Source organism: Gouania willdenowi, chromosome 12 (genome assembly GCF_900634775.1).
Source record: "Gouania willdenowi chromosome 12, fGouWil2.1, whole genome shotgun sequence".
NCBI classification, from domain to species: Eukaryota; Metazoa; Chordata; class Actinopteri; order Blenniiformes; family Gobiesocidae; genus Gouania; species Gouania willdenowi.
This window is the reverse complement of record NC_041055.1, coordinates 29761469-29776186: the sequence shown is the minus strand read 5'-3', so window position 1 is coordinate 29776186 and position 14718 is coordinate 29761469. Positions and strand designations below refer to the sequence as shown.

Genomic DNA, 14718 nt, shown 5'->3' with positions numbered 1-14718 from the left:
GAAGAAAAAAAAAAGCAAAAGGTGGAGCGAATGTGTTATTTTTGCATGACAAAAGAAAAAGAAAAGGACAAATGACAGATGAGTGTTCAACTTGTACTTTTTTTTGGACGTGTTCAGTGGTTTCTGCAAGTCTCTACGCTCTAGATCAGTGGTTGTCAAACTTTTTTTGGCTCAAGTACCCCCTTTTTCTTATTTCTGAATCCAAGTCCCACTTTGTCAGATGACAACATTTTGCTCAGAATTCTATGAAAAAACAACTATAGAGCATAATGATGGAATGAATGGGTGATAACATCATTTTGTGTGTTTTTATTGTCATTTTGTGTGTTTTTTGTATCATTTTGCAGTTGTTTCTCTTTTATTTTTATTATGAAGTATATTTTTCTCTTATTTTGTGTTTTTGTATTTAAATTATTCTCTCTATGTGTGTTTTCTGTGTCATTTGTTTGTTTCTTATGTCATTTTTGTGTATTATTTATAATGATTTTGTGTATCTTTCTCTCATTTAGTGTGTGTGGTAATAGTAAATATTTTTCTCTCTTAGTGCGTATTTTGGTATTTAAATTATTCTCTCAGTCTCTTTATTTTCGGTGTCATTTGTTTCTTATGTCGTTTTGTATGTTTCTCAGTTATTTTTGTGTATTTTGTAGTGATTGTGTATTTTTCTCTCATTTAGTGTGTTGTCTTTTTGTGTTACTGGTAATAGTGTTTTTCCCTTTCAGTGCGTGTGATTTTGGTGTCATTTTTGTGTATTATTCAATGTATTCTTTCTCAGTGTGTGTGTTTTCAGTGTCATTTGTTTTTTATATCGTTTTTTATGTTTCCCTGTTATTTATGTGTAATATTTGTAGTGATTTTGTGTATTTTTCTCTCATTTAGTGTGTTGTCATTTTGTGTGTTAATAGTCAGGTTTTTTCTCTTTCAGTGCGTGTGCTTTTAATGTCATTTTGTGTATTTTGTTGTTCGTCCGTTCTTTTTATTATTCAGTATATTTCTCTCATATTTTATGTGTTTTTGGTATTAATTAAATTATTCTCTCTCAGTTTGTGTGTTTTCGGTGTTGTTTGTTTTTTATGTGGTTTTGTGTGTTTCTCTATTATTTTAGTGTGCTTTGTAGTGATCTTGTGCATTTTTCTCTCTTAGTTTTGTGTCATTTTGTGTATTTTGTCGTTGTTTGTCTGTTCTTTTTATTTCTAAGTATATTTATCTCTTATTTTGTGTAATTTTTGTTGTCGTTTAGTTTACTGGTAATGTTTTGTCTGATTATCATTTTAAACTAAAAATTAAGACTATAAAACCACATTTTTGATGCTTTCATTTGTTAATTATCTAAATTATTATCTCAGTGTCTGTGTTTTTGGTGTCATTTTGTGTATTTTGTTGTGGTTTTGTCTGTTCTTTTTATTTTTCAGTGTATTTTTCTCAAATCTTGTGTTGTTTTGTGAGTTGCTAGTATTATTTAGTCTGATTATCATTTTTAACTAAAAACAAACATAAAACCACATTTTTAATGCTTTAATTTGTTAATTTTTCCTCTCTCTCTCTCAAGTACCCCCTGTAGTGCCATTGTGTACCCCTAGGGGTACACCTACCTCCATTTGAGAAACACTGCTCTAGATTTATTCATTCTGTCCGTCTTCAAAACGCAAATGCAGTCGATGTCGTAAACTGACGGTGTTAAATAACTCTCCGAGTGTCCTGGTAGACACACGTCGTACACATGCATGCTAACATGTAGCGACCAACACATGGTTTAAAAAGTGCTGGGTGGTAATACCATCTGTGAGTTGGCCAGTGCTCAGCTGACAGTCAGATCAGACAAACAGCCCAATATGCTCCCTAATGGTCCGAGTCAGAAAAACGAGATCCTCCATAGTTTTAGATTTCCTTCTTCCTTAACTCGATTTCTTCTCTTCATCCTTTCCGTCTTTTATCGTTTCTTCTTCTTGCTTCTTCTTTTCTTTATCTAATATTACCTCACCTCACTTTGGATCCAGTTTCTCTATTGTTTTTTTTGGAGTTGTGTACTTCTTATCACTACCCTGCTGGGTTGAATTCACTCAGAACGTAATGCTGTCTTTTCTTGTCTGTAAAACACAGACTTACTTTCTTTACTGTGGAAAGAAAAAAATTGAATTTGTATCTCTTTTCAATGTTTGAGGAGGGTTTGTCCTTGTACATGTAAAAGTTCCTTTCTGCCATTTCAGCATAAATGGGAGAAAACCACCAGTGTGAGATTCTGCACAAGATGGTGAGATCACCATAGCGATACGTCGAGGATCTGGTGTTTTGTTCATCACAAAAAGAAAAGAATCAGCATCACATTTAAGGAGTCATGGGTAGAACGAGGAGCGCCAGTAACAGAAAACCAAGGAGCGAAGAGAACAAAAGCAAAAGTCGACTAAACTAAAAAAAAAGACATGTTTTTAGTGGTGAACAAGCAATATCGACACGAGTAACTCCATCTATCTGTCAGTAGTCATGATTCATAATGTTTCAAAAAGTTATATATTTTTCTTCTTCTTCTTTGTGTTTTTTTTTTCTTTCTCTCTTAGTTTCATTTTTTCTCCGGGTCACGAGTGGGACGTATCTTCATTTCGGAAAACTTGAGGGAATACTGCCAGCCAGTCCAGGAGGACCACTCGATGCCGTCGGCATACGAAGTGTGCTGGCCGCGAAGGTATTGACCGTTGAGGTTGGAGGTGTGGCAGTTGCGGTACCACCACGCGCCGTGATAGAACGACGCGCAGTTGTTCTCGGAATGGTCGTTGTCGCGATCTTTGGTGGTGAACTTCATTCCGTTGTGCTTGAGCAGAGAATCGCCTGAAAACAAACAAAAACAAACAAACAAATGGGTTACCTTCACAAAGCTGCAAAACAACAACAAAAAATATGTTTATTAAATTTGCTAAACCAAAAAGTTCCGCATGCCAAACTTATCATACATATTTATTTCATATTTACCACTATACTCATTTACTACTCATATTCACATTAAAGTAATCCATTATTTGTGGTTGATTTTAATATGACTACCTACGCAGTCTACTATGTATGACTGAGATGAAGGTTTTTAATCATAATATTGTAGATTTTAAGTTTTTACTGCTGATTGTAAATGTTTTTACTGCTGATTTTAATGCTCTTATTGATTTTTAAACTGTTAAATGTTTTCTGCTTTACTTTTTAATCAATCACATTGAATTGCCTTGCCTTGCTTATTATTTTCAAATTAAAAAGTTTTTGTCTCAAATCAAGGCAGAAAAAATAAAAGAAAAATAAACCTTTAATTTTAATAATTTGAGTATCAAGTACCTGTTGAAGCTGATCAGAATTGTGTTTAATCCTTCAACTCATTGATTGGAGGAATATTTAGCCACAAGTGAAGCTTTTTACAAAAAAAGGTTAATATCCATTTTATTATGGCGCCCTACGCGACGGATGCCTAAAGCTTGATAGGAAAGGAGACCGCAATATATAAAAACCCCAGATTTTTTAAAATTATTATTATTCAAAAGACAACTATTTCAGGTATTCCAGAATAATCAAGTCAATTATCGGTATTTGTATCGTTAAAGCTAATTTACGCGCAAACAAATGTGGAAGGTTAAGATTGACAATGACTGAAAAGTTTTGTGCACTGCATTATGGGATGTGAAGTCTCGTAGACCAGGGGGTTCTAAACTGGTCTCACCCTGGGACCCACATTTTGCCACGGTCCTTAAATCGCGACAAACTTCTTTTTTAGAATTCAACCAACCAAATTTAGTTTTTCAAAGACAGCCGTTGAAAACACACACATATATAATATTTTTTTAAACATAAATCTAGATATTTTCCTGTGCAACATGCATTTCACAGCCTTCCTGTCAAAAGTCCGAAATTTTGACCAGATGTCCGTGCCCAAACCCAGTACAGCTGCCGCAAAAAATCTGGCCAGTGAGGTGATCACAGGGAATACCAGGAACAAACTAGAAAGGGTCGAGCCATTCTGGCAAATAAACACGATAAATCAAGGTAAGAATGACTTTAACAACAATTGTTTGCATTTGTCTATGGCAGCGTTTTTCAACCACTGTGCCGCAACGTAGTGCTTTTCTCTCTCTCACTCTCTCTCACTTTATACCTTGGCTAAAAAAAGGTTGAAAAACACTGGTCTACGGGACTCCACATCCCATAATGCAATGCGTGACACTTTTCTGCATATGCAGAGTTTGCAGGGGGCAGGGGGGGCATTGCCCCCCCTTAGCGGTCAAAAGTTTTCATTAGTTTTTCCAATTTTTAATATAATTTACAGTGCACAATATACAAATATTTGAAGTGCCAAAAAACACAGTGACATTTGACCCTCCTGCTTCCCGTAGCAGCTGAGTGCTTTGTTTACAACATGGCGGACACTGTAGGTGCTCCATAGACTCACTCGTGTGTTATTGGTAGTGATGCACTGAGAAAACAAGCCGGCTCGAACAGAGAACGAGCAAACCCTGCGCTCAGTGCTTAGATATAAAACGGTGGATTGAGCGGTGTTGTGATACTACTCGCCCGCCTACCCCGCGACTAAATCGGCATCCACCGGCTACGCGAGCACATAGAAAATCAGCGAATACGGACTGCGGAGTAACGTTGTTAGAGACTTTTAATGCCATAATCTGTTATTGGACTTTCAAATTTTTTTTTTTTTTTTGCTGCCCCTCCCGGCAAGAATCTCAAACCCCGCCTATGCTTTTCTGACATGTCAGCAAACCAAGTGTCTACAATGGAGATCAAAACAGAATTTTCATGCTGCAATTTCAACTTTCTATTTTTGTTTGTGAATCAATTATATTTGATTTATTGATTTTTAAAGGCTTATCTGTTGAAAAAATATTGTCTTGAGCAACTTATATAAATTAATTCTTAACCTTGAAATAGGTTGAAATTCTAACTAAAGAACTGGATGCAAAAAACTGTTTTTACTTCATTCTTATTTTTTTGGGATTTTTGTTTTTTTCCCCCAAAAACTCTGCCAAAATGACTGACCATCATATTTCTGGTGTTTTTTCACAGACTAAAAATTACGACAAAACAACTTTTTTGCAGGAAATTTACTTTGATTTTTCCGTTAAAATGGAGTTTTGTTGAATTTTATGTTTTAAGCTCTTTGAGATGACTATTGTTGTAATTTGCACTATATAAATATGTTTGAATTAATGTTTCGACTGTCAACTGCCAGTCTTCTTCAAAGGCATCTGCTATTTGCTTTAAATAGCAATATTTCCAGCAAGTTTCATTTTGTCTTCTTTTTGAATAATATGTCAAACATGTCAAGATATCAAAGTAATTTTCCTGAAAATAAAGGTCATCTGAATACGTGAAACCTTAATATATTATTCAAAAAGACAACAAAATGAACTTATTAAAACAATGGTGCGATGTTTGTGAATAAATTATCTTTGATTCATTGATTTATAACTCTTATACTACGTCTTTATTTGTTAAACAGAAATTGTCTCCTGCAGATTTAAGAAAATAGTTATACAGCCCACTTCTTTAATTTAAAATGAATTGAAATGCGAACAAAAGAACTCATTTTAGCGTTGCTGCCTGTCTTACACTTTTTATTCGACCAATGCCAGCGAGGTAAAAGCAAACAATAACCAGTGATTTCCTTCAAACTGGTGAACAATTCTTCTGATTGTACGATTTCAACAAAAATGACTAAATGTGAGAATAACTAAATACCTCATTGACCTCAAGAGCACCTTTTTTTCATCTCAGTTGACCTTGTTACCAATTTGTCATCATCATCAACCACAGTATGTAGAAGCAAGCCAAAAGGTAAAAATACACCAAATAGATTTTTTATCAGACCTGCTGAATTTAATTTATGTAGTTATGCACCTATTTGAATTACGTTTAAAAGTGTACATACTACCTGTAATCTGTGAGAAGCCAATTTACTTGAGGAACCTGTATCTGTGAACGTTATAATGAAGTGAAGCTGATGCTGGTTTTCTTTAATCATGGTCGAGGGGGGGGAAGTCTATAGCTACTTAAAAACCCCACATAATCAAACTGCTGAGCTGAAAATATCTTTTGACTACATAAAGACCGCTGGCAATTTCTCAAAATCAATAACGCTTCTGTTCTAAGAGGTTTAGAAGTAAAACAAAAGCCAGCAACCGAAGCAGATGCTGTGCTAGACACAAACGTTTCAGCATTTATAGATGTTCAAAGGATTAACAATGTACTTTACGCTTTCTTCGCCAAATCCAGCCCTTTAAAACATCCAAATCGGCCCGCAGGGGAAAGTATAAGTGTCTGTAAAACTGAAATAACCACATCATTTATCAAACTTCATTTATATCACACCTTTCTTACTAATTCAATCATAGATCAAAGTGCTTCACAGAAATGTGCTTATGTGATTAACAAAAGTTAGAAATGATAAAAAGGTTTAGAGACTAATGCACACAGAAGTAATTCAATCAAATAATTAAAAAGATGATAAAATAAAAAAGAATCTGAAATAAAAACAAAGCAAAGAAGAGAACAATTTTAAAAAAAATATAAAATGTTAAAATTAAAAAGAAATTAAAATTATAAAAATCATAAAGCACTACTTAAAAGCCAGACTGAATAAATACGTTTGTAGTTTGCATTTGAAAATTGTGCTACTCTCGGCTTAGCTGTGGATATTTCAGTAGGATTGTAAAAAATCTGGGAATTTAAGCTCAGGAATTTTGTCAATATTCAAAATTGAGAAACTTTTCATGGAAATTATTTATTAAAATCAAACAGAAATTGGGAGTAAATTTAAATCACTGCATCATATTCAAACGTAAATATTGGCATCCATGGAAAATGATAAACTATTAAAAGAAAAACAACATTTCAACAGATTTATTTGGAAGTAAAACTTTACAGTTTTTCAAGTGGAGTTTCACTAAAATTGTCACTTATTCAACGTAACTCCACAGTAATTGCAGGGCTTGGTAGTTTCCCCATGCTTGTATAACGCAATGGAAGCCATTTTTATTCTCAAATTGTGAAAGAAACCTAGTTTTTCCAAAATCCTGCACAATCCTCAAATTATGGACAAAATGTCCCCAAATTAAATAAATATTATCACTACCTGTCACCTATTGCTTTGATATCGTCAGTGCTTTATACAGTATATACTACATATTTATATCATTTAAATATGGAAATGCAAAGTTCACTAATGTTGAAAGTAGGGGCTGTGACTTTAACACGTTAATTGCAATTAATTAATTCCAGAAAAAAAATAATTTTTTTTTTAAAAACTACAAACAGTGCTCAAGAGTTATCGGTATACCCAAAATACTAATGCAGAGACTACAATACAAGACTGCCGTGTTTTTGTTGTTTTAATTTTTGCTATAAAAACACTGGATGGAAAACAAAAGCCCAGTTTTGTGCAGATTGTGCAAGAAATAATTTTTTCCGATCACCAGAGCTTTTGCTACCACCTCAATGCTAACCATGTAGCAGCTAGCACCTCGATGCTAAACATGTAGCAGCTAGCACCTCAATGCTAACCATGTAGCAGCTATCACCTCAATGCTAACCATGTAGCAGTTACCACCTCAATGCTAACCATGTAGCAGCTACCATCTCAATGCTAACCATGTAGCAGCTATCACCTCAACACTAACCATGTAGCAACTATCACCTCAATGCTAACCATGTAGCAGCTAGCACCTCAATGCTAAACATGTAGCAGCTAGTACCTCAATGCTAAACATGTAGCAGCTAGTACCTCAATGCTAAATATGTAGCAGCTAGCACCTCAGTGCTAACATGTAGCAGCTATCACCTCAGTGCTAACATGTAGCAGCTATCACCTCAATGCTAAACATGTAGCAGCTACCACCTCAATGCTTCAGAGCCAAAATGAATAAGGCGAGTGACAAATGAACAAAATCAGTGGATAAATATTATCTGAAGGAGAGAAAAAGCAACACGTTTGGTGTTCATTAATTATATTGCTCAGAAAAGTGTTCTTACTGTTTATGATGTACTAACTTATAGCACAACATATGGTCCTGATGTTTTATTTCATTTGTGTTCTATTATCTGGAGATTGACAAAAGTAAAAATCAATATTTCCCTCTGATGGACTAAACTTAGTGCTTCTCAAACCTTTTAGCTCATGATGTGAAACCAACACTTGTATTTTCACTTCGTGTTCTGATCAAGATCATTTCTATCATCATTTTGTGGGTTTTCTGTGTCATTTTGTGTATTTTCGTTTCATTATTCAGTATATTTCTTTCTTATTTTGTGTGTTTTTGTTGTTGTTTTTGTGTTGTTGTTATTATATAAATTATTCTATCTCAAGGTGTGTGTTTTTGTGTGTTTCTCTTTTATTTTTGTGTATTTTGTAGTGATCTTGTGTGTTTTTCTCTCATTTTGTGTGTCTTTGTTGTCATTTTGTGTGTTGCTGGTAATAGCAAGTATTGTTTTGTCGTGTTGTTTGTCTGTTCTTTTTAGTCACAAGTATATATTTTTCTCTTAGTTTGAGTGTTTTTGTTGCCGTTTTGTGAGTTGCTGATAATATTTAGTATGATTATTATCATATTTTAATGCTTTCATTTGTGAATGTTCCTCTCTCTTTCTGTCAAATACCCCCTGTAGTGCCATCGCGTACCCCCATTTGAGAAACACTGGTTTAAACTAAAGCTGGCAGCAGCCCTTGGGACTAATCTCACATACAGTAGAATATGGTTCTTTCTTTCTTTCTGCTTCCCACTGTGACTAGAAGTGGATGCTGTGATAAAGCCGTGAGCAGAACAGATGAGTGCGCTACATCCATCAGGTAACGCCATCAAACGGCTTTAATTGCACTGGATGAAGTCGCTCAGCTCATCACACTCACTCTCAATTTGGTTTGGCTATTGTAACCAGTCAGTGGGAAAATGTATTTGACAGATATGTCTGATATTCATGTTTTGTGTTTTTCTTTTTTTTTTTGACATTAGGAAAAAAAAATCTCTGTGTAATCGACGATAATAGGAAGTCCGACTGAGTAGTAGTAGGAATGCAGGAGAGTTAAAAAAAAGGAAAGGAAAAGAAAAAGCACTTAAAGTCTTGTTATGGAGGTGTTAGATGTCACCTTGGTGGCTGCGGGCGAGCAGCTCTGCCCGAGGCCCATTTAGATCCAGCTGCTATCAGCTCAAATAAGCACCTGTCAAAACAGTTGGAACCCAACAAAACAACACTAATAACACTGGATGCCAAGGCTAAAGGGAGCTCAGGCACTCAGTTTGACCATCGTTAGTTTGACTGAATTCAAAGTTCAACAGGGAATCTGACTCAAGGCCATGGAGGTAGTAGCACTGGGCAATACATCTAGAGTCAAGATATATCGAGTCTTCTTTTTTGACAATATATAGATTAGTGTCTATATTTACAGTATGTACAGTATATAGATTTGTTTCTTATATAGCTTATTTTGTTTTAAAATACTCGTTTCAGGAGTAACTGTTTTCAATACTTCTCACAACAGCATGAAAAAGCACAGTTAGATGGTTAGAACTCACTCACACGTGCTGTCCGTTATAGGAGAAAAAGCCAAAAGTGGCAAATATTGTGCAGCTGTTTGTTAATAAATGTATTTTTTTAACTCCATTTGTGTATTTTGTTGTTCTTTTGTGTATTTCTCTGTTTGTATATGTTTTGTAGGTTTTTTTAGCTGTATTTTTGCTGTTTTTGTGTATTTTTGGTATATATGTTGTTCTTGGATTTTTGTTGTCCCATTGGACATTTTTTTCTCTTTTTGTTTCTTTTTAATGTATTTTTATTGTTCTTTTGTGCATTTCTCTGTTTGTTTGTACATTTTTGTAGGTTTTCTTTGGTGTATTTTTGTGTGTTTTTTTTTTATCATTTAGTGTATTTTGTTGTCCTATGTAATTTTGTTGTTCATGTGTGTATTTTTTAGTGTCTATGTTGTTCTTGGATGTTTGCTGTTCCATTGTGTATTTTTTCACCTTTTGTTGTTCTTTTGTTCATTTTTGTTATTTTGTGTATTTTGTTGTCCTTTGTATTTTTGTTGTTCTTTTGTGTATTTTTCCATAATTTAGGATGTCGAGTAATTTTTTGTATTTTTGTGGTATGTATGTTGTTCTTGGATTTTTGTTGTTCTTCTGTGCATTTTTTTCTCCATTTGTGTATTTTTTGTCCTATCAAATATTTTTGTTGTTCTTTTGTGTAGTTCTCTGTTAATTTGTGTTTTTGTAGTAATTTTGTGCATTTACTTTGGGGGACTGCTAGCATTTTTTCCACCCAATCTTAAATCACCATGATGTTATTTTAGCCTGTGTGGTATTTTGTATCAGCAAATTTAACTGGTCAGACTTTATTTAAATTAAAATGATCAATATTTACATTTTGAGAAAAACTATTGAGATAGTGAATTTTGGTCCATATTGCCCAGTCGTAAATGGAGGCCTTCTTTATTGACACTGTAGTTGACTAACAGCTTCTCTTTGTGCTTTCTTTGCTCCAACACTCTCTTTTAATAATCTCTATCATGACTTTTATTTACTCCCTGCTGTTGTTTACATCTGTTGTCTCTGCTCTCTCCCATATTGCTTTCTTCCAGCCCTTTATCCTCCTACATATGTCATATCTGAGCCAAATCTCTCTGTTGTGTTTTCCAAACAGCACTCCCTAAAGGTCCATTATGTTGCTTCTTTATTCTGAGGACAGCGTTTTTTTGTTTACGCTGCAGGTCAAGATGTACAATTAATTGCTGGTAATTTAATCAAATTGACAAGTAGCTGGCTTTGGGTTGATAGTTGGGGAGCACGAGGGGGAGTCTGTCTACAAGAACAACACACCTAAATATATTAGTTTTTAACTGAAATAGTCACAACAATAGGGAATAAGGTGAGAAAAAAACAATGTAAGTCAACTTATGAATGAGACGCAGTCAAGCTTTAGGGTTGCTGGTCAGAAGCGGATTCAGGGTTTACTTTGCCAAAGGGGTTTTGGGGGAACAGACCGGTCTGGGATCCGGAGCGTGTGTGTCTCGGTGAATCCGCTGGTGTTCATTGCTCTCAGTGTTATGTATGTTACTGATAGCAGTAGTCAAAACATAGCAGAGCCTCTTTAGGCAGAGGCCTCAGTGTGTGCGCTCAGTGGCCATAGGTTTTTTAAAATTCAAAATTCATAATTCGGAATTAAATTATTCGAAATGAAAATGTTCTGCTTCGTGTTAACAGGGACATAGTAATTCCGAATTGAGGTTTACATGGTAAACAGGTTTATTCAGCTTTTGGCAAGGCAAATGTATTTGTATAGCACATTTCATACTCAAGGCCACTCAACGTGCTTTACATGATTAAAAAGTGCAACAGAAAACATTCAACAGTAAAACCAGCAGCAAAAACATTCAATTATCTATTTAATTCCGCCTTCGTGTGGGGGTTGGGAAGGGTTCTGATTGGACGGGGGCGAAAGTCACGTATCACGTCTATCGGGGAAAAAACACAACAAACCTTTTCTTTTCGGCGACGACATATAGTTTTACTTGTATTTGGATTGTAGTTTTATTAACTCTTGTAAAAGAAATAGTCTTGGCTCAAGTCTGGATGGCCATCTTTGATTATGTCGTGAGCATGCGCACAATGACTGGAATTAATTAAAACAGCACTTTGAGTTGACTATAGTTGTGTTTTACGCTAAATAAATAATGTTGAATTGAACTAAAAGCCAAATTAAGCATCTACAAGATCGAGGACTTATTTAATTCGGAATTAAAATCGGAATAAATCAGCCATCTAATTTGAATTTAAGTTAAATTCAGAATTGCCATTTTCATTCCGAATTAGGTGTTTACAAGGTCAGTTTAAAGAGGATTTAGCTTTTATTCGGAATTAAAGGGGAATTAAAAGCTCTCATGTAAACGTGGTCATTGTACGATGGCATCTGGTCTGCTTTGGAACAGTCTAACTAAAACTAACCAGGAGAGAGTTCTGGAATTACACATCACCAACAACATTATCATGGTTCCAGTGCTAGCATACAGAAGCTAACAACAGTTCCTACAGTTTTTAGTTCTCACCTGCGTTGCCAGAATAGTCTCCCACAGTCAAAGGGTATCCATCGTCATCGGCGTCCACAGAGAAAAGGCCCACTCCAAACGTAGAATACTGAGCATATGCTGTGCTATTTTCAAAGTCCTCCAAGTCGATACGGAGCTCATAGTTGCCCTGGATGGACAACGCATTGATCTGTTTCAAGCCTGGATGGAGAAAACAAAGCAAATTGAGAAAAATGACACAGTGACCAAAACAGTTATTATGCTGTGCTCAGCAAATATGATCCAAGCTGCCTGTGAACGGTGCAGTTTTCTAAAGATAAGATGAAAAAAGATTAGAGTTATCATCCCATTAAGATCCTTCTATGAAAGTGGTGGATTTCTATTAAACACAGGATTGTTTTTTTCCTTTGAGAAAGTGAGCAAACCATCCATAACTGTGCTTGAAATAAACACAAATGTTTAAGCATCTAGATTAATGGTCGATGGTCTTTTAGGTCATATTTTAACCAGTGTTTATTCATTTCTTTGTTTGTTTTGCAGAATTACATCAGAAGTACTTCAAAGATTTTGACCACATTTTAAACAAATACAGACCTTAGTTCATGGAAGATTCCGTTACATTTTGAAAGGAGATCTGGATTAATATACTGATTCTGGATCAGTTTTAAAAGTCAAAAAATTTTAGAATTCAATGACCCATCTTTATGACATTTGAACCAGTTACGTCAGGTTGGTTCTTCAATGACCCCCCAAGTTTAATCCGTATAGTATCCAGATTGTGAATACTATCGCAATTTTTCCCATACCTTTAGACCTACTGTATTGTTATTATTAGGGATAGAAATTTCTTCCAAACTCATTTTAGTTCGTTGGCCAAATACGGAGCGGTTTTATCTCAAGTGGCCCATAGATTTTATGTGGAAAAACGAGTAATGTCAACATTATTGTGCCCTACTTTGCACTTATACGTATACATGAAATACAGAATATGTAAGAAACCAACTATATCCATGTATAAGTGACAGAAATCAGTCCCAACAGGATCTTTACTTTGAAAATCCTAGATTTTCTGACCAATTTCTATTTAATTAAGGGAAACATTATGTCATAATTTGAGTGAAACTAATTGATTTTCTAAGAATTTTGAGGTTTTTTAACTGTTAAACATTAAAAATGACTTCAACTGTGAGATAAAAACTGTGAGCAACTGCAAATTTTGTAGTGTTTCATTTACACAATGATTCATCTTTTCTTTTTCATTTTTACTTTCTCCTGCGGGCCGAATTGGATGATCCTAAGGGTCGTATTTTGACACATGTGCTTTAAAGTGTGATTGATCATAGTACTATGATCAGGATCACTCATCCAGATAACTACCAATATCTGGCAAAGAATATTTGGTGCTTGGTGGAGGTTTTTTGATTTCTCAGTGCTCTTTTGTGAATAAAGTACATCAATTTATTTTATGTTTTTGCAATAAGAAATATTTTACATCCATTCGTCTATTTTCTTCAGGCCTACAGACAATTTCACCCACTCAAATCAACCTAGGAGATTTATGGAAGGAAGCTGTAGTACCCAGAGACGACCCACGCAATCACTGGACAAACATCCAAACTGGATGATCCCAAGAGAGCGTTTCGCCTCAGGAATCAAAACCGAACCTTTATTTTTGTTAGGCAGACATGCTAACAACCCACGACACCTCCCCACTGGCCCAATCTGTTAGATTGCAGCTCTAAATCTCTATAGTTACTGAGAGCTAACAGGATGTAATAGTTCAAGGTGGAGGTCAAGCCATAGCTGGCAGAAAAGAACCCTGAGGTCTTGCTTACGACGGGCCATGATGCACAAGATTAGAAATAAGATCATAGGATCAGCTAAGGTGGAACAGTTGGATGATAAGATCAAAGTGGCCACGTCGAGATGGTTGGAACATGTGCAGAGGAGAGATATAGAATATATAAGATGTGTTCATCCTTTTATGAAAAATCTAAGTTGTTTGAACCAGGGGCAAAATAAACACAATATGCAGTTTATCATAGCTTTACTACTTATCCCCAGACATCTAAAGTTCCATTAAGTAATTTCAGAGTAAAATTATGTGTATATGTTGTGTAGGGTGACCATAATTTGATTTCCAAAAAAAAGAGGACACCTGGACCGACCTCGGTATACTCAAAAAGTACTCAACGTTTTTTTGACTTTACCTTATAACGGCAGAATGCAATATAGTAGATAAATAAGTTGTTCTTGTCCTTAAACAGTTATTTCTCTCTTTATAACAAAAACAAAAAAATCTGAAATCAGTGGCAACCCAAGTTAATCACCTTTATTATACATATACAAACAATCTGTACTCAAATCCTTATAGAAATGAAAACTATTATTACTTTTAATTTCCCTCTCTCTTGGACTTTGGTCAGATCTTTCTCTTTTCCTCTTGTGTGACAATTATGCCAAAGCAAAGTGATATCTTTAATGATTCTGTCACGTTTTAATAAAATGACTGTGTAGACCAACTCCTTAGCTTTCAGCAACTGGTGAAAATTCTCAGATAAAGCAAATATTAGCAAAGTTACAGTGTTTTAAACCAACGTGTTCCCCAAGATGCGTTCAAGGTCCCTGGAAAACACAGACAAATCGATTAATTTATAAACCATCACTGA

The 14718-nt window shown here is 35.0% G+C and overlaps 1 protein-coding gene across 2 annotated transcripts in view; it reads right to left on the bottom strand.

The window, feature by feature from the left end:
- Positions 1–1537: 1537 nt before the first annotated feature.
- The window catches only part of fibcd1b (fibrinogen C domain containing 1b), a 171570-nt gene continuing 158389 nt past the window's right edge, over positions 1538–14718 (bottom strand). For both annotated transcript variants that reach the window (XM_028463541.1, XM_028463542.1), the window contains 2 exons: positions 12071–12250; positions 1538–2823 (listed from right to left, as the gene is read on the bottom strand). In XM_028463541.1, the coding sequence (XP_028319342.1) occupies positions 2558–2823; positions 12071–12250 (446 nt within the window). In that variant the 3' untranslated portion in view covers positions 1538–2557. The remainder of the gene's footprint in view (positions 2824–12070; positions 12251–14718) is intronic.